General features: G+C 45.3%; 1 protein-coding gene across 7 annotated transcripts in view; it reads left to right on the top strand.

The window, feature by feature from the left end:
- Positions 1-20545, top strand: part of SH3KBP1 (SH3 domain containing kinase binding protein 1) — a gene marked incomplete at its 5' end in the record, with an annotated part of 295684 nt that overhangs the window by 111992 nt on the left and 163147 nt on the right. For all 7 annotated transcript variants that reach the window (XM_082681426.1, XM_082681425.1, XM_082681427.1 and 4 more), the window contains one exon: positions 19001-19104. In XM_082681426.1, coding sequence (XP_082537552.1) covers positions 19001-19104 — 104 coding nt within the window. The remainder of the gene's footprint in view (positions 1-19000; positions 19105-20545) is intronic.

Genomic DNA, 20545 nt, shown 5'->3' with positions numbered 1-20545 from the left:
GAATATTGGGATCCATTCTACATATTCTCCACAGCCCATTCGAGCTCCTGTGGCCAACAAATGTTTGTTGGACGAATCAGGTTCCCACATGCCCTGTCAGAAATTTCTGGAGAGCTTTAGAGGATTTTGGTTCTTTGCTGAGAGAGCCCCATGGTGGTTTTATTGGGTAATGAATTTAAAACAGCGTTTCTGCCTTTGGTAAGCCACTTGTTCTTGCCCACTGTACGGCAGTGCAGGTTCTTTACTCAGCTTGATTGTGCAGGGTTGAATGGGTGGTGAGATGTGTATTCATTTTGCGTTCACATTAGCATGTTTCAGAATCCTACCTCCCCCAAAAGGCTTTTTTCTATTATCTCCATTTTTATATCAGTAGGTGTAGGATAAAATCATCCATGGCAAATTGGGTTAACTTGCAAACTGTGGGTACCAATTCCATTCCCCCAACTTGGTTAGATGATGCGTGAAGACTGCTAGCTAAGTGATGTAGGTCTTTTAGCCTGTTTCATATTTCAAAATAAGGTTTTAATAAAGATATGTAAAATCAGCTCAAGAAGGGACTTGAACAGGTATTTATACACCTATGTTCGTAGCAGCATTATTCACTATAGGCAAAAGGTGGGAGCAACCCAAGTGTCTATCAATGGATGAATGGATAAACAAAAGTGCTCTATCCATGCAATGGAATATTATTCAGCTCTAAAAAGGAAGAAATTCTGATATGTGCTACAACATGGATGAATCTTGAGAACATTATGCTAAGTAAAAGAAGCCAGTCATAAAAGGACAAATCCCGTATGATCCCACTTGAATGAGGTCCCTAGAGTAGTCAAATTCATAGAGACAGAAAGTAGAGTGGTGGTTACCAGTGGCTGGAGGGAGTGGGGAGATGGGCAGTTCTGTTTAATGGATATGGAATTTTAGTTTGGGAAGATGAAAGAAGCTCTGGAGATGACTAGTGGTGATGGTTGGACAATAATGTGAATGTGCTGAATGCCAGTGAACTGTGCCCTTAGCAGTGATTAGAGTGGTAAATCTGATGTTATGTATGTTTTACCACAATTTTAAAAAAGAATCAAGAATGATATGGCAAATACTCAACACCCTTCTACCTACCATCAGCTAAGAAATTTTTAAAATTAATAATTACCATTGAAATGTCGTATATGTTACCCTACCTCAATTGAATTGTGTGTTTTTTGAGGAGTAAAGGATGACTTGGGTGATAGAATTCTGGGACAAGAAAACTTTCCTTCTGCTTTGTTTTCTGCTTGCATTTGTTAGCTAAAGACAAACATACTAAACAAGTAGGAAATTAGTAACCTTTTCCTGGCCTTTAAAATTAGTGTTTCTAGAAACTTCTAAAAAGAACTCTTTCTAGAAACTTCTTTTACCCTTTGGGGCTGGATGAATATGGAGAAACAGTCAAGGGAAATGACACTTAACTTACCAGGATAGAAGAATGATAGTGTATTTGCAGCCTTTATCTTTCCTGAGTGTGTGTGTGTGTGTGTGTGTGTGTGTGTGGTGTTTTTTTAATTAGAAAATGAATTTATTAAATATAAGGCCAGAGGTTGAAGCCACTGACAGATAATATGCAACATCACTGTGGGGAAAGGGGCTTCTTTAGTGAAAAGACCTCTGCCACCACTGACACTCAGAACTAGATGTCAGAAATTCCATTCCTGCCCCCTCCGAGGAGTGCAGTGATGGTGACATGGGAGATGAAGGTGAGGATGCAGTGAGGAAAGAGGCAGGGTTCTGCTGAGGAGGGTAGGTTTGAGAAGGGAGCAGAGGAGGAGGCTCAAATCTTTCAGAAGCAACCACAGCCCAGCCCTGTGGGGGCCCTCCTAGGACTTTAGCATCTCAGGGGAGCACAGTTGCCCAGCTCTCCTGGAGCCTGTTGCAGCCATTGCAGGTGCTGATGCAGTCCTCCTTATCCAGGAAGTTGTTCTGCTTCCTTCTGCATCTGCCGTAAGCAAAGGTCTTGCAGAGCCTGGAGCTGGCGTTGTAGAAGTACCTGAATAACAGGGCCTTGCAGGGACCCATGTAGGGAGGCTCCGGGCAGAAGGTAGGCTGCGGGGCTTGGGCAGGGGTGCTGGTTTCATCCCTCTGGGTGCCAGCCGCCAGGGTGCCCAGGAGGACAAGAAGGGTTGCAGAGAGGCAGAGCCGGCTCATCTTCATGGCCTTGCAGGAGGGCTTCTGAGTGTGTGCATTTTAAACATTTTTTGAGGACCTGTTCTGTGCCAGGTATTGTTGTATCAGTTATCTCTTGCCACAGTAATGCTGCATAACAAATAACCATAAAACCTCAGTGGCAAACAACAGTAAGCGTTTATGGCTTCTGAATCTGGGGTCAACTGGGAGCTAGCTGGGTAGTCTTTACGGTTTTGACTGGGCTTCCTCATGTGTCTGGAGGGCCGCTACCGTTTGGTTCGGCTTCAGCTGCAGGCCTTCGGCACCTCAGCCCTGCTCTGTGTGTCTTGCATGCTCCAGCAGGCTAGCTTGAGCACATTAATATGGCAGTGGTGGAGGTGCAACAGAGCAAGTTCCCTTGAGGCCTGGGCTCCAAACTGGCACATTGCCACCTCCAGTTCACTTTGTTTTCTAAAACAAGTCACATCGGGTGGGGAAATGTACTCTGTCTTTAAGACTCCTTCCTCCATGCTGCCCTGCCTGACTCCACAGCACCTTAGATTGCTGCCTCTTTCTGAAAGCACTTGTTTTGCCTTCTGTGTCTTTATGCCTCGCACCCCTGCTCTACCTCTTTCTCTGTTATATTTTGCCAACTCCTCAAGTGTAAGCTATTTTTATGGTTCTGTCTTCGGCATCTTCGATTCTGTCTAATTCCTGGGCTCAGCCACTGCCACAAAGCACACAAGCCCCCAAACCTCACCTCTGGGCCGGACCTCTCTCCTTGCTTCCCTCACCCTCACCTCCACTCTCAGCCACCCTGTGCTGGTTAGTGGTCTCGTGGCTGCAAGTCACAGACACCCTGGTTTCACCTGGCGTAGGTTGTAAGGAAATGTCTGTCTTGTACAACAGGAAGTCCAGAGGCAGAGCAGACTCCTTGGGGCCCAGGTTTCTTGTCCCTCCACCCTGCTTCCCGTTGAGTTGACTTTGTGTTGTGGCCAGCAAATAGGGCAGTGGGCGTCCCTGGTTATACCTAGTGGGGGGAGGACAGGGGCTTCTCTTCTTTGAGATGCCCAGGGCAGACCCATCTCTGTCTCTCACTGTGCCACCCTGGCTTAGGGCTGCCCACCCATCCCTGCACCCATCCCTGGCTGGACCTAGCCCGGGGTTCGGTTGTCTGCCGTGGAATCCCCAGCTGTCCCCACGTGGCCGAGCCTCAGATTCTCCTGCCTGTCAGACTCCCACTTCTGCTTGCTTCTGTATTTTCATTGGCAGCATCATGCCAGCCTTCAGTTCTTCCCATCAACACTTCATTTTGTTTTTGAGATTATTACTAAAGGCTTGTTCAGGGCTGGGCTCTGGGCTAACCTCTCATAATCTACAAGGCGGCCAGCTCAGCTGCTGCTCACAGGAGTCTAGGATTTGAGAATCCAAGAGTCCCGGGCAGCAGGGGCAGTGGGGGCAGTGGGATCAGGATGAAGAGAGCATTGTGCTCTGGGTGCCGTGCTGTCCCATGATGGTGGTGATGGGGGCGCTTAGCCCTGCCTCAGAGGTCGTCAGGGAAGGCGTCTGAGAGGGGCTTGCTTCTAAGCTGACAATGCAAACTTAGCAATGTTTCTTGCTCTTCCTTAAAAGAAAAATCATCCCTGGTCCCTGATTTGGACCCTGAGCTCGCCTTTCTGTAGACCAGAGGTTGGCAAATCCCAGCCCATGGGCCACATCTGGTGCTACCTATTTTGGGAAATAAAGTTTTATCGGCACGTGGCCATGCCCCTTCATTTACATACGGTCTGTGGCTGCTTTTGTGCTACAGCCACAGAGTTAATTGGTTGCCACAGAGACTGTGTGGCCTGCAAAGCCGAAAATATTTCCTCTGGCCCTTTACAGAACAAGTTTGCCAAGCCCTGCTGTAGACGGATAGGAAAACTCAATTCCTGCCCTCCAGGAAGTTTCGTCTTGCAAAAGGAGACTTACTTAGGTATAGTATATAGAAAACTTGATCATGAAGCCTGTTGACGTAAAGATATTTAAGTGCTGGGCTTCCCTGGTGGCACAGTGGTTAGGAATCCGCCTGCCAATGCAGGGGACACGGGTTCGAGCCCTGGTCCAGGAAGATCCCACATGCCGCGGAGCAACTAAGCCCGTGCGCCACAGCTACTGAGCCCGCGAGCCACAACTACTGAAGCCCGCGCGCCTAGAGCCCGTGCTCCACAGCAAGAGAAGCCACCGCAAGGAGAAGCCTGCGCACCGCAATGAAGAGTAGCCCCTGCTCGTCACACTAGAGAAAGCCCGCGCGCAGCAACGAAGACCCAACAGAGCCAAAAATAAGTAAATAATTAAATTTATTAAAAAAAAAGATGTTTAAGTGCTGAGGCAAGCGGTGCAGGCAAAAATCAGCATTGTTGGAGGAATCCATGTGCACTTATTTCTCTCTACTTCTCTCCCTCTGCTCTTCCTTTCTCTATTCCACGAATGAATCTACATTCATTTTATTGCCTCCAAATTTCTAGATTAACACCTTCTAGATTTACAGTTTCAAAATTTATACTTTTCATGGCACTCAGTTCCCTCCAGGGGGAGAGGAAAGGTGCAGATCGGTGTGGAAAATGAAAAGTCCGAGTGTGAGATACCATTTTTTAAAATGTACCTTTGCTACTCTCCCGCATTTCCAAGGAAAGTAGGACTTGCTTCAGTAAAGGAGAAAAACCTTTATTTGCCTTGAACAAAGAGATAACTATGTGTATCAGTAAACTGTTTGTTTAGGGGAAAAAATTATCTTTAAAAACCTTTGCTTACAGGTAGCCCAGTCCCTTTATCTGCACTGCTCATTTGCCTAGAAACCCATCCTTTTCTGAATGACACTCCTCCAGAGGGTCCTTGGCAACAAAACTCTTTGTAGCCCCTAGAGGAAGCCCACAGTAACGGGTTTTGTTCTGATCGCAACAAAATCACCTGCTCTGATGTAGAGAATGGACTTGAGGACACAGGGAGTGGGAAGGGTAAGCTGGGATGAAGTGAGAGAGTGGCATGGACATATATACACTACCAAATGTAAAACAGAGAGCTAGTGGGAAGCAGCCACATAGCACAGGGAGATCAGCTCGGTGCTTTGTGACCACCTAGAGGGGTGGGATAGGGAGGGTGGGAGGGAGGGAGACGCAAGAGGGAGGGGATATGGGGATATCTGTATACATATAGCTGATTCACTTTGTGATACAGCAGCAACTAACACAACAATGTAAAGCAATTATACTCCAATAAAGATGTTAAAAAAAAAATTGCCTGCTCTGTAAGGCAGCTTTTGTGCTATAGTGTTGTATAGACCTCACTGCTCTTTTCTTAAAATTTAAGTTGTACATTTTATTTTAGATTCACCCTAAGTTTTCTTTGTTAGACTTATTATAAAAATAATACATACTCAGTGTGAAAAATTAGTAAAGGAATGTCATGGTAACAAAAGTCAAAAAGTAACTTAAAATCCCTTTCCTCATTCATATTCCCCGGAGGAGACCTGGCTCGTGGTCAACTCCTCAGAAGATCTCCACCCATGTCTATTGCGATGAACCATTAAGAAATTGCAGAGATTTGACCACAGAAGTGTCAATTTCACATGGTACGACCTAATCTAAGCACATAGTGATACAGGCATATTGGTGTTTTAAAAAAAATACAGATAGCATCGTGCTGTTTATAGTGTATTGCAATTCGTGATGTTAGGTTGAAGAGAATCTTGGAACTCTTGGCATAACGGTCGTTTAGAGCAGTGCCACTGTTTAATAGTCCACCTGTAGATACACCGTGACTTGACTAACTAGTCCCCTAACTGAAGGACGTTTAGGATGATTCTGGTTTTTCACTCTTCTGAACAGTGTAGCACTGAGCATTATGCATATATCTTTGTACATTTCATGTAAGTTATCTGGAGCATAGCTTTGTAAAAGTGGAATTGCTCTTTTCTGGATTTTAATTTTTTTTTTTTTAAGAACTGGTCAGATGCCTCTGGTCTCAGTTGGACTTGCTGACCTTAGGGTCCTTCATCCTCCAGTGATACCACAAAGATGGGACCTCGGTGGAAGCCAGGCAACGCATCCAAGCAAATCCTGTGCAGTTATAAACATTGGCACAAACTTCCCTCCCTTCATGGAACATTCGTGCACTGACTGCCCAGCCGGCACTGGGTACATGCACGCAGAGAAGACAGTGCAGCTGACTCGGGCTGGGAGGAAGAGGTGTATCTGGAGCTCTGTGGGTGCACGGAAGCCCAAGTGACCTCTTTATCCTGGGGTGGCAGGGGGACCTTGTGATGCTTTCCATAACTTTACTGGTTTGAAAAAGGAGAGAAACGCAGGGCTTGGTTGGAGGGGGGACATTGAGGCGGTGGCAGGTGGCAGTCTGCAAATTAGCTGTGCTGGCCTTCGTGGAAGGGAGCAATGGGCGTTGAGCTCAGCTGAGCCAAGGTGCCAGATGACAGAGCAGGGCTCTCGCCAGCCACTGACCCGGGTAATAAGAGGGCACTTGGCCAGCAGCCTCCTGAACACTGTGCCGCACGGCTGTTCGTGGATCAGGACCTGTCAAGTTGCCCAATGTGGTTCTTCTTCTTTTTTTTAATGTATTTATTTTTATTATTTATTTTATTTTTGGTCACGTTGGGTCTTTGTTGCTGCACATGGGCTTTCTCTAGTTGCGGTGAGCGGGGGCTACTCTTCGTTGCAGTGCACGGGCTTCTCATTGCGGTGGCTTCTCTTGTTGCGGAGCACAGGCTCTAGGCGCGTGGGCTCCAGTAGTTGTGGCTCGTGGGCTCTAGAGCTCAGGCTCAGTAGTTGTGGCACATGGGCTTAGCTGCTCCACGGCATGTGGGATCTTCCTAGACCAGGGCTCGAACCTGTGTCCCCTGCATTGGCAGGCGGATTCTTAACCACTGCGCCACCAGGGAAGCCCACCCAATGTGGTTCTTCTGTCATGATGTGCTGCTCCAAAGCCTGTGAAACATTATGGCAGACAGGGTCCAAATGTCATGTTTACTGCTTTATTTTATATGTGTGTGTGTGTGTGTGTGTGTGTGTGTGTGTGTGTGTGTGTGTGTGTGTATAATTCCCCCTTGCACCTTTGAGTTTCCTTGCAAACCATAATCTTGAGAGCAGGGATTAGAAGTTCTTAACTTTTTAAAAAATTGCTTGGGAACCTGTTTGCCAGTCTGGTGAAGCCTGTGGACCCCTTCTCAGAATAAAGTTTGTAAATGAATAAAATAAAATACATAGGATTACAAATGAATACAGTTATACTGAAGTACAGGTATCAAAATATTGCAAAAGCTTGGGCTTCCCTGGTGGCGCAGTGGTTGAGAGTCCGCCTGCCGATGCAGGGGACACGGGTTTGTGCCCCGGACCGGGAAGATCCCACATGCTGCGGAGCGGCTGGGCCCGTGAACCATGGCCGCTGAGCCTGCGCGTCCAGAGCCTGTGCTCCGCAACGGGAGAGGCCACAACAGTGAGACGCCTGCATACCGCAAAAAAAAAAAAAAAAAAAAAAAAAATATTGCAAAAACTTAAGCAATACATATTCCCTTTACTCATGCATTAAATAGCAAGATCCAGCAGTGAGTCTAGAAGCGATCATAATTTTAAAGTCGGGATGAGGGTAAATGATATTTCAAGGTAGCTACAATGACCATGATGTGAACTGAAAATATCTCTCCACATAATAGGGAATAAATAAAATCCACAGGTGCTGCTAATCCCAGTGTGGCTTGTTGTCTATATGCAGAGTGGAAAGAAAGACCAGGTTTCGCATAGAGGGTAGTGACAATAAAGATGTAATTTTCTTCCCATCTGTGTTGAGACCCACTGAAATCTATCCACAAACCTCAGTTAAGAATCTCTGCTTTTAGATACAGAAGAAGGAATTGGGATGCAAACCCCCATTTGCATCAAGAAAATTTATAAAAACTTACACTTCCCCCCTCTTTATTCTGATAGGGATGAGAAAGGAAACTATATTAAAAATGAGTCATACCCCAATAAAGATGTTAAAAAAAAAATGAGTCAGAATTTAGCAAACATTTTGATTACCTGCAATAAAGATCTTTCCCCTACTTCCGAAAGAGAAAGATATGTGGAATTTTCTGTCATTCTCTAAATCTCCCAGGGCCATTTTTTGGTACTGATTTTGAGAACTGGGATACTCCAGATTTGTTTATGGTGGGTATTTTCCCCTGAGAATTCTCTAGGCAAGAGAGGTGGACCCCAGATGAGGGTTTCTGGGATTTCCTAGACCTTTGTTTCTGTTCTTAATGTGCACGTGCACGTGAGTGCTACCCATCACTCACTCTCCCCTCATCTTGTTCCCTCTGCCTCCCGCTTCACTGTAAAAGTTAGGGATCTCATAGGTCCATTTGTCAGCAACAAAGTTTGAGAAGGCCTTTAAAAATAGAGATGGTAGAAGGAGTGTGTTGGACAGAAAGGAGAAATCTTGTATATGCTCAACAAATCACTTATATTTAGAATTTTCCTTCAGTTTTCCCTTTGAAATTCTGTATTCTTATTTCACTTGAATGACTCTGCATGGAGCATTTAAAAGGAGATCAAACAAAACTCTATAAATAATGTTGAATTCTTTTGGGCATTTTGCCCAAATCAGCCTTGCTAAAGCAGAGAAAAGCAGTGTGCTTTTGTATCAGATTTTCTCCTCTGAACATGCAGACTCCCTCCCCCAGAGAGATGGCGGCCTGGGCTGGGGGAATCGAGCCAGGGATGCTTTGGAGAAGTGTCCCCCAGTGTGGTCTGCTGTGGGCCTGGTCATTTGGATTAAGGACTGTGCTGAAAGAGCAAACCAAACCCTGGGACCAGCCTAAGGAGAGGGGAAAACCAGGAGGATGTTTAGAGGTGCCACTGAGTTTGTTTTCCAGTGTGATTCCTTTACCTCACGCTATTGGGAAGGGAAGGTTGGCAAAAAGAAAATTGGTTGAACTGGTATAAATAATGAACAAGGCTGCCTTTTAGCATATTCGTTCATGTAAAGACAAGTGGAAAAAAGGGCAGGAGTCAGGTGGCAGCAAGCCCTTCTGTAAAGTAGGTCTGCCCTCATCATTCTAATCTTATACATGAGAAAAACTGAGGTTGAGAGCTCAAGTGGGCTGCACGGTGTGGTCGCAGTGCTGGGGCCACTGGGTTATCTGTCTTTTCGGTGTTGTGAGGCCCAGGATTCTCTTTATGTGCCTTAATGCTATCGTTATGAACCACGTGTCCATGAGCCGGAAAATCAGAGTTCGTGTTTCCTTTCAGACAGCTAATTCACACCAGTTTTATGAGTCAGTTTGAGGTGGAGGCCATTGTGTTTGAAGGAGTTCTTTGTGCCCCTGGCGCCCATATTATATTATGTGGCTTCTATGGAAATATCAGGTGACAACGTTAACATTGAAAATATCCATGTGTAGCTCCTCTTAGCAGAAACTCGGCTTGTTAAATGGATGGCCCCTTTCTGTATTTCGCTTGCAATAGAAACTTGATTTTTTTTTTTTTGGTCGTGTGTTAATTGGCTGGTTTTAAGACTGCTCTCAGTGGCTTCTTTAAACAAGGCATTAGACTCTGAAGTTTCTAGGACTGAGGGAAGATCAGGGGTTTGCGTCCCTCCCTCAGTTTCTAGATACCTGGCACCTGGGCTCACAGATTGATGGCTAGTGGGCATTCGTGATGAGACAGCATCCTCAGAACCCTCGTGAGGCACATGTGGGTGTTGGTAAATGAGTTGCATTTGTTGAAAAAGGTGTGCATGAAAGCGCTGAGAGGTGTCAGAGCTGAAGGAGTGGAGAAAAACATACACTGACACTCAGAGATATTTCAAATACAGTGGGATGCAGGCGGTGCTAGAGAAAAGCAATGGTTGTTAGAGGAACCCAGAGAAGGGGCCCCAACGGCAGAGAGTGTATGTGTGTGTGTGCCCTTCCATACCATCTTCTGTGCCTACACAAGTGTGTTCGTGCACACACACTCTCCTTCTCTCATTCATTTAATTGTATTAGGTCCTAACATATCACTTGAATGTTGAATGAATCCATTTATTCATTAATAAGCATTTGTTGAATGCATACTCTTGATAGGTTCTGGATAATAGGAGTAAATAAAAGAGTCCCTGGTGGGAGCTAAGGAGGGAGGGAGGTGGTGTGTGTGTGTGTGTGTGCGCGCGCACACGCAAGCGTGCATGCATTTGCAATGTGGGGATCATATACATATTATGTGATTTGGTCTTTTAACTTAATGTACGATGGGCACCTTTTACACATCAGTACACACAGAGCTGCTTGCCCGGTTTAATTGGCTGCTGAGTTGCCCATGGCCTGGATAAACCATGATTCATGGAGCCATTCCTTCGCAGTGGACCTTCAGGATGTTTCCTGTGTGGGTCTCTGTGTGTGTATGCATTTGCTATTAGAAGAAATGCTGCCCTGAACATGCTTACACATATATTTCTTCCTACTTGAAACAAGTATTTTCTGTCTTAAAGAGGACTAAATTTAAAATCAAATATACATCATTTCTTGTTGGGATCTAGCCCTGCTCTACTGTTACGTAAAATTGACAGTGGACCATAAATTTGGAAGAAGAGAGCAGTTAGGAGTATCTCAGGCACTGTTTAGTATCACCGATGCATCGGGCTACAGTGTTAGTGGAGAACGAGACACCTTCAGCACAGTGGCAAGACTACAGGGGCCACCATCTTCCCATCCCCGCAATAGGTCAGGGTGGCATTGTCTTTTTTTTTAGTTGGTGAAATGCACATAACATAAAATACAGCATCTTAACCATTTTGGCATTGGCCTTTAATGGGCACCCTGCTTAACATCGAGTTGAGGCTTTAACTCTTTTCCTCCACCCTTCTGGTCCTTCTTCAGTGCTCCTTTGGGAATTTGTGTTCACAAAATCAGGGATTCACAGTCCACAGAATGTGGACTAGGTGCTCATTAGTTCATTCATCCATCCATTTAGCAAGAATGGATCACATGTCTGCTCTAACAGACACTGAGCTAGGTACTGGGATCAAAGACAAGTAAGGAAGGGTCATTGGCCCCCAGTATCACCTGATGATGATACTGTGTATCTGCCTTTCCTTCCCTGCGTATCTCATTCCTCCCACCATGTTTTTCAGGCTTTCTCTTTCACTGTCCTCTGTTGGGCCCTCTGCCTGCTTCTAGGCTCCCGCCCCCGAGCTGTTCTGCATACCCCTTCGCATCAGCCACTTCTCCCTAGGTCACTGTCCTCCTCACATCTTCCTGTCACTTCTCTGCCCAGAAACCTCCTCTGGGCAGGATCTCATAAAATTAAGTCCTCATCCTTCGCTTGGTATCCAAAGTCCCCCGGAAACACACTCCCGCTCTGTCTTCCTGGTATTATCTTGGGTTGGTGGAAGAAGAGGGCTGCAGACCACAACTTATTTTACTCATGGGCCTCGTACAAGTTATCCAGGCTTTCTGGGCCCATCCATCAAGATGGGGCCAGCACCCCTAACCTCACAGTGCTGGTGTGAGGACTCGAGGGGACGCACACGACATGCCTAGCACGGTTCTTGGCACATAGCAGACACCTAGTCAATGTTCATTTCCTTCATCTCCAAGATTCAGTTGATTTTCCTTATGTGACTTTTGACTTCACCCACCTCCCTCCCTGTCCCCTGTGACTCAGAGGCCCTACTAAATGGTTCCCTCTTGGGTCTACATTTTCCTCCTGTATTCTGGTGGGACTTGGGAGCAAATGAGCACTGGCATAGCTGTAACCTCTTTTCAGATGAACTTTGCCTTTGAAGGAGAAGGCAAATGGATTTACTGTTTTCTGCCATGCAAAGATGTTGACGATACACATCCCTTGGAGAATCGAGCAGGCGCGTCTCCAGGGACCAGACAGTGCTGGTTAATTAAATACTGTACATTTCCACTGCAACAGTCCAGCCACAGCCGAGAGAGGTCTGTAAGGAAAGACCATGAGTTCCTTTTTTCCTGGCATGCCATCAGCCTCTGAAGTGGCCTCCTCTTCGTCTGAGTTACATTACATTGGAAACAGGGTGATGCAAGGGAATTTTTCCAGGAAAAGGTATGATGCTGGGTCCACAAAGTCAGTGATTCAGCTTTCTCTTCCCGTGCACCCAGAATGTACTGGATATCCTGAGTAAAATGGGTGATTCTCCACTTTTATTTAGTTCGCTTTGTATTGTTTTTCCATCCTGAAATAGGAAACCTGGCCCCTTGCATAAATTGATGTTTCCGACTCAAAAAACAGCTTCTTCAAGAATCCGGAATGCTGCTCAGTAACTTGGGGGGTTGCTGCACCCCTGGCAGTGTTTGCTACTTAATGATAGCAGAGACTACCATCTTTTCCATCCCCCGGCCCCAGGAACACATTTCCAGAGCTAGAGACTGCTTAGTACAACTGTCCCAAAGGCCTGTGAAATAAAAATCCCAGCACAGCAACATTCACCTGGGTTATGTATTAGGATAACATGGACAAATAAGTATGATTTTTCCCCCCTTTGGGGAGAAGCCAAATATAGGGCCTGTATAGCATGGTCTGGAAGAGTCCCATTTATTTTTTGGCAACTGACCTGTCTAGATGTCTCTCAACCCTGGCTCTATGCTAGAATCACCTGGGGAGTTCCTAAAATTCAGATGCCCAGGCTGCACCCCAGATCGGTGACTTCAGAGAATCTAGGGTGGGGCCCAGGCATCTGTTTTTTTTCCTTTTCCCCCTAAATATTTTATTTAGAAAAATTTCAAATGTACAGGAAAGTTGTAACAATAGTACAATGGACACCCATCTAGATTCACCCATTGTTAACATTTTGCCACATTTGCTTTCTCTCTCTCTCTTTCTCTCGCTGTATGTATATGTGTATACATATGTGTCTGTATGTATGTGTACACACACACACACACACACACACACACACACACATTCTTTTTGTTTTTTCCTTAAACAACTTGAAAGTACATTAAAGATATCAAGACACTTCATCCCTAAATACTTCAGAACAAGGACATTCTCCTATGTAACTGCAATAGAATTTTTTTTGCAATAGAATTAACATACTCAGGAAATGTAACATTAATATAATGCTATTATCTAGTATTAGTCCATATCCAAATTCCCCCATTTCTTCCAATATTGTCCTTTATAACCTTTACAAGAAACCCTGAATCCAGTTAAGGATTGCATTATATTTAGTTGTTAAATCTCTTTACTGGTTTAAGATCTAGAACAGTCGCCTAACCTTTAAAAAATCTTATGCGATATTGATTTTAAAAAGATTTTTTTTAAACCAGGTCAGTTTTTCTCAACTGTCCCTCATTTTGGATTTGCGTGATCTGGATTTGCATGTTTCTTCACGGTCAGATTTCAGTTAAACATTTTGGGCGGGAGCGTTCTGTAGGTGATGTTAAGCCCTTCTCAGTGCATCACATAAGGAGGCACCCGATATTAATTTGTCCCATCATTGATGACATGAACTTTGAGGCTGTGTCTGCCAGGTTTCTCCATACTCAGGGGACCATTTCCTTTTGTAATCAATGAATAATCTGTGGGGAGATACTTTGAGACTCTCTAAATATCCTAATCCCCAACTGGATTTCACCCAGTGGTTTTAGCAACCATTGATTCTTGCCAGAAACAGTTGTTGCCATGATGGTTATAAAATGATGATTATGTGTTTCTATCATTTCTACATGCATTAGTTGACATTCTTTTGTAAAGAAGAGCTTTCCCGTCTTGGCCCATAAACCTATCTAATCTTATCCATCCATCTAGCTAGCTCTCAACCTAGCTACCTAGTGAATGTATCATTATGGGCTCATGAATTTTTTTTGAAATGAATAAATCCTTTAGTACATGCTGTTGTTGTCCCAGATTTGGCCAGTGGAAGCCCTACCAAGCTGAGCCTTTTGTCCTTTACAAATTACCCCTCAAGCCTTAGAGTGCGTCGTTAATTTTGTCATAACCACATATTCCAGTCTCACTTTGTATTTTCTTTGCCCCAGCCCTGGAAGAAGCCATTTTTCTATGGAGACCTTGTTCCTTAGGGGCTGCTGTTCGGACATTATGGGGAGTTTTATGAAAGCTCCCCAGGTGCTTTCAGGCTACAGCCAAGACTGAGAACCACTGGTTAGTGTCCTCCAAAGGGAGACCACTTGTTCCCAACAAGGTATTTTCCTGTTCTCACCTGTAATTAGTGGCTCTGATTCATTGTTGAGGTTTAGATTTTTGTGGGCAGTGTCACTTGCAGAGTCAGGTTTAAATGCAGGCCCCTGGCCTCAACCTCAGAGAGTGCAGTTCCGTAGGTCTGCCTTGCAGGTCAGCATTCTGACCCAGGTGGACCCCAGGCCATGTCTGGAGAAAATGCCAGAAGTAACCCTGAAAATTAGGGGCTTCTTCTGATGTTCCTCTTTGATTTTATAAATGTTTTCTCTTTTGTAAAATGACATCAGGATACTGCTGTGTTTCCTAGGCATGTGGTGAGGCTCCATTTGATTAATTTAGTGAGTTTCTTGGAAATATCAACCCTCTTAGTTATACTCTTGTTCTGTCAAGGAGGATGTGGGATGAAAAAAAAAATAGTCTGTATGAGTGTTGAAACTTTTCAGTGTACCCAAAGGTTTTTCTCAAGCACTGCACTATTGTTATATTTTTGTGGTCATTGAATGAATTGACCTAGTAAAGTTTTCACATGTTGTAAGACCCGGAAGTCTCTAAAATATAGATGTGTGTGCTGTTTCTGAGGCTGGGTCATGGCATCCTTTGCAGTTTCTGCTATTTCATTTTTAGAGAATGTGAATATACGACATTTCCTCCCCATCCAGCCAGCTTTATTTCATTAAAATATGGGCCCCAGTTGCCAGCAGCTGTAAGGAAACGCTCCTGATTTGTGGTTTGTCACTTCCTGGTTTCACAACTTAACCATGTCCCATGTTAGCCCAGCTAGTCCCTTCTGTAGTCTCAAGACTCATAGCCGAGGATTCTTCTTAAGAACAGTCAGACAGGGGAGGCAGTCTCTGGAGTTGCATCTCCTGACTTGAAATCCCTGACCCTTCTAGCACTTTCTAGCTGTAAGACCTCTGGTAAAATACTCAGTCTCTTTGTGCCTCCTCCGTCTCCTTGTCTGTAAAAGGGAGGGTCCAAGATCTACCCTCGACGTTCAATGTGAGAATTAAATGCACTAATACATATAAAGTCCTTAGTAGTCTCTGGCACATAGTAGGTGCTCAGTAAATGTTAGCTGTTACTATTTTATTAAACAAAGCTGGTCATGAATGGAAGGTGGTTATGAGATCTAATGAGGGAGTTGAGGGTGCCTGCCTTGTCACCTGTGTTTGCCTGTGTTCCTCTTTATGAATGCATGTTCATGCATGTGTATTTTGTGGCCGTCATACAATATGGCAGTAGAGAGATGTGTCAAGTGTGCCTTATGAAGTCTGCCTCAGTCATACTTTTTTTTGGTAAGCCATGTGCATGTGCCCATATACATTTGCTTGTACGTCCATAAAATTCGTGTCCGTTACTTCTTTCAGTTATGTGTAAGGAGTTAAGTGGTCCTGCCTAAAAAACACACACAGTGGCAAAAAGAAAAAAGCCCGATGAAATGTATTAAAACTTGAGTTCATGTGGACGGGGCTCTGGGCGTGAGGGTGGTAGCTTAAACGAAAGGATTCTGAACCACAGCCTTGGGCAAGTCATGCATTTTTTTCCTGCAGTTTATACCAGCTACTGAAAGGAGATGACATTGTTGTCTACATACCTCTTCAAGGAAGGTCAAGACCAACTAGTAAACATCAGTGAAATACCAAGAAAGGAAAAAATGGCAAATGACATCCTTAAATTCCCTTAAATTTAAGATGGACAGAAGCCACTGAAATGCAGTGTCTCCTAACATCAAATATCCCCCCCGAACTGGGTCTTACATTGGGTGGAACTGGCAAACAAGATTGAAACAGTAATTTGCAGAAGTCGAGGACTGGAAAGCAGCAGTGCAGGAGTTTGGAAGTTATCTGTAATGTGAAAGCCGTGGAGAAGCCCTAAGGCTGTGTTATGCAGTGTTGTGGGAAGCAGCTAAGTACAGATTGCAGAGAACTTGGGATGAGGTGTGAGCTAAATTAGTTCATCCAGCATTGGAGTGAGAGCTCTGAACTCAGGCCAAGGACATACTGCCACTTACTAGCTTGGTGACCTCGGGTAAGTCACTGAGCCCTACTTGCCTCATTTGTAAAATGTTTGCTCATTCTGGCTCTTTTCTTTTTAACTCATGTGGTTGGCAAGATAAGTTAGGGTGATGGGTATCAGGTGTGCTTTAGAAAAGATCACAAACTATCCCAGTGTCGGAGGGAATAATTGTTTCAGCTTGGGGTCATGTCAGGTGACCTTTTCCACCAGTGACCTCTGGATACCTCCCTGTCGGGCTCACTTTTCTTGGTCTTGTACGTTGACAGTGTGCTTTATAGGTCTTTGTGCCACCAGCTGAATAACCTTAGAGGTAGTTAAGAAATACTGACTTGTTTGTGCCCCGGTCCAGGAAGATCCCACATGCCGCGGAGTGGCTGGGCCCGTGAGCCATGGCCGCTGAGCCTGTGCGTCCGGAGCCTGTGCTCCGCAACGGGAGAGGCCACAACAGTGAGAGGCCCGCGTACCGCAAAAAAAAAATAATAATAATAAAATAAAAGGGGAGATACTGACTAGCCTGGCAGAGAGAGATTAGTAAGTGTGCTGTTCTTTCTGATTCCAGACAGGGCGTTATAGAATTCTGATGGAAAGATTTGGTTCGAGAGAAATATTTTTCTGTTCTAGGTCCTGACTCTGCTGGGTTAGTCTTTTCTCGAAGGATATATCACCTCTCCTTCACCCTTTGTGTACTGTTGGGTTAGATACTACTTTTTACAGAGGGTTCTGTGACGATACGAACTTACATTTAACTAAGTTTTATGACTTCAGCTAACAGTAGATCTTTAGATGTTATTTTTAAGTCACTTTGGTCAGGACTTTGGTGACCTCTGCGGTTATGAGTGTCGAGTTTCAGACATTTGTCATGTTTACTTGTTTCGTGTTCAGATTGTATCTGCAGAGTTTGTTTTGAACGTAACATATAACAAGTAAAGCTCTTAAAGATTTATACAGCTTCATCTTAAGAGGTGTGTATGAGGGCAGGGGAGTCACAGGGGGTGGGAGACAGGTGCGGAGATCACCTCGTCATCGAGGCTTTCTTGGCTAGAATGAGCAATCTGTATCCTTTATGATAGAGGGCTTGATTTCCCTTCCTTTGTGTTGGAAGCCAGGGAATAGCGGTGGAGTTCTTTACCCTGGAGACCGTTCTTCCTGACTTCCCGCCTGGGAAGAGCTATTTGGGGTGAGCCCTCTGTCCCTGGAAGAGCCCTGGGCTGCCCTACTCTGCCCGCTGCAGTTAGCGCCTGGGAACTGGCCTGAGAGCTCTGCATTTGTTCTCATCGAGACCAGCCAGCTCGTGATTTCGCACAAAGAGGTAGAGCGTATTCACGTTGTCACCAAAGATGTGATTAGACGAGATATTGATTCTGAACTTCTGCCCTCTTCCCTCTGTTCAACTCTGTTCTTTCTTAGTGAGGTTCAGGCAGAAAAAAGATGGAACAGAGAGAACTAGGCCACTGGCTTTTGATAAATATTGATCAGTGAGCACGTCAGATGTAGCAAAGGCCTGCCCCTTTGTATGATGTCACCCTGCATGGGGGTCTCAGTGTGGCCTGTGATCACTCCTGCGGGGACTTGCTTTCTCAGGGAAAGGTTAGAAAAGGAAAAGAATCCCTGTAGGCAGCATCCAAAAATAATGTAAGCATTTCTAAGTGTGTTTCCTTGAAGTCGTTGATCCCTTTGGTTTTCAAGGCCATGCGGTGGCAGGAAGGGATGAGGTGAAGTGGTCAGCCTTGAATGACAGACTTCTGAGCACCGCTCGTCTCGGTTCCTCTGTCTTATCCACCTCTTCCCAGCTTTGGCCTCCACTGCCGTCTGTCTGTCTCTGCCCCGCCGCTCCCCGAGCCCCGTCACACGCACACCATATGCGTGTTCTTTCCCCCCATAGTGCATGTCTGTGGCATGGACAGTTGCATCTGTACTTGAACTGCTCTAAGCCAGGACCTCCCTGTTGGGCCACACTGGGTGAGTGAGATGCTGTGACCTTGAGGGTCCTTCAGTCAAGTGAAGTGTGGCCCTGGTTTTTATCTTGATGTGCCTGGGTTGGTTCTGTGTAAGCAGCCAGCGATCCTGTTAATGGATCCCCTGGGACAGAGGGAAGAGGACAAAAGTGGATTTGCTGAACTCCTGTGGGACATTTGAAATGGTACCAAGAGGAGGCTGAAATGTAAATCAGCCCTTGCTTATCAGCCTGAGTTCCAGCATGTTAAAAGGGTGATGATTAGTAAGAAGAAGGCCAGGATACTTTATCTTTTCCTTTGCACGTTTGGGAAAAATTTCCTCTGCCCTGCTAGCATTAGAAGCAGACCATTCTTTTTCCTCTACCATATCACATCAGCTTTCATTAAAAGTCACCAGCAGCAAATACAAAGCCCTATCCACGGAAAACCGTTTAAGGCAACACTGTGCCCCAGCGCTTCAGGGGTGGGGTTTTGCCTTCTGCACAATGGATCGGTTTCTCATATCCATGCCTTTCGGACCCAGCAGCTTTTAAAAGACCAAGAAGCATTGCTCTGCTTTCTCCTGCCTCTCTCAGAGACCAGAGCTGCCATGCCTCTAGCCATGTCCCAGAGAGCATATATGAAACAAGTCAGCTTAATTTGCCTGCATGCCTAGGACGCCTCTCTTTAAAATCTAATTTTGAGACAAGAGCTGTGTCTGAATATTTTGCTTTTCCCATGCAGGCGAGCGACGGAGGCGCCGGTGCCAGGTGGCGTTCAGCTACCTGCCCCAGAACGATGATGAGCTTGAGCTGAAAGTTGGCGACATCATAGAGGTGGTAGGAGAGGTACGTGTGCCAGGCGGGTGGGCGCGGTGGGCTCACATAGGCTGTCAGAACCCACCCCTGGCTGGTTGGCCTTGCTGTGGGGGGCGTTAGAACTCAAGAGACCTTGGACATCAGCTGGTTGAGTCTCTTCCAGAGAAAATTCCTCCAGAGAGGCCTGCCACCCAGCAGGGAAGGAAAAAGAAGTGGCATTTATTGAAGACCTAGTATGTGACAGGAGTGACGAGGTTCTTTACGCATGGGCCCATTGACTCATCGTAACCACTTTATTTTGTAGAAAAAGAAAGAGGCTCAAGAGACCCTAGAAGAGGCAGGGCTGAGGGTTGAAGCCAGGTCCACCTGGCTAGAGGCCCTTGTTCTTTCCACTGCACTACATAACCTTGTTCCTGTGTGGTCCTGGCTGCTCAGAGCCAGCCCTGCTGGTGAAGTGTCCCACCAGACACTGGCACGGGCTTTTCAGGCTCCACTCCCTCAGGCCTGGGGGATCCTGGGCTTCGAACTTAGCATCTGATCATTCATTCTGATTCGACACATGTATCTGTATATAGAAGTACAGTTTTCCAATTGCTTTGGTTTCCTGAATACCATTCAACCTTACAGAAACCCACGATTCCCCCCCCCCCACCGCCCCGCAAAAAAGGGAAGCCAGAAGTCAAGGAGGAGGTTAAGGGTTAAATGAACTATGATGTGGGTAGAAGTGGCAGGGCTGATGCTGGCAGCCAGGTTTCTTGACTCTCATATAAACATGAAGTGAGCATGCATCAAAGCTTTACGTAACTCACTAATGAGGGCACCTGCAAGATTCTTGGTAAGGCTGGCTCAAAGAGAACGGCGAAAGAGCAAAGTATTCATAATGACTGAAAGAGAAAAAAACTTGATTAAGATTGCTAAGTTAGATGCACAACTACACAGCGTCCTGCAGGGCAGTGAAACTGTAACCTCTGAGGTTATCTTTTCTAGGGGATGAATCTCTTGCATCTCTGCTGGTCAAAGTTTATTTTCATGGTTATCTGACAAGACTCATTTGTTTTGCTTTTGGTTTTCTACTGGTTAACATCTACACTAACAGAGTTGTAAACTATCTCATAAATAGTAAATAGTGTGTCAAGCAGATACCTGTCCCTAGAGGATCAGTTAATGGGGCTCCCAGCGTGATACTGGGAGGACATGCAGTGGCCCCTTTTGCCTATTTCCCAGCTTTGGATAATTTGTATTAGTATGTCATTCATTCACCATTTTTTTATTCCTGGTGCCAAGCAGGGCACATAGGAGACATTTGTTGAAAGCTGAATGAGTTAAAAATGAATGCACAGCAGAGTAGAACATTTGTGCCAATGGTGGAAGGGCACAGTTCATGAGACTGACACCATGGAAGAAATTCCAGAGGAAAAAATAAACAGTTGTGACTAAAAATAAAAGAGAGTTAAAATTTTGGTATGATTTG

The sequence above is a fragment of the Grampus griseus genome, assembly GCF_964374135.1.
Source record: "Grampus griseus genome assembly, chromosome: X".
NCBI classification, from domain to species: domain Eukaryota; kingdom Metazoa; phylum Chordata; class Mammalia; order Artiodactyla; family Delphinidae; genus Grampus; species Grampus griseus.
The sequence above is the reverse complement of the archived record's forward strand: the minus strand, read 5'-3'. Positions and strand labels throughout refer to the sequence as shown.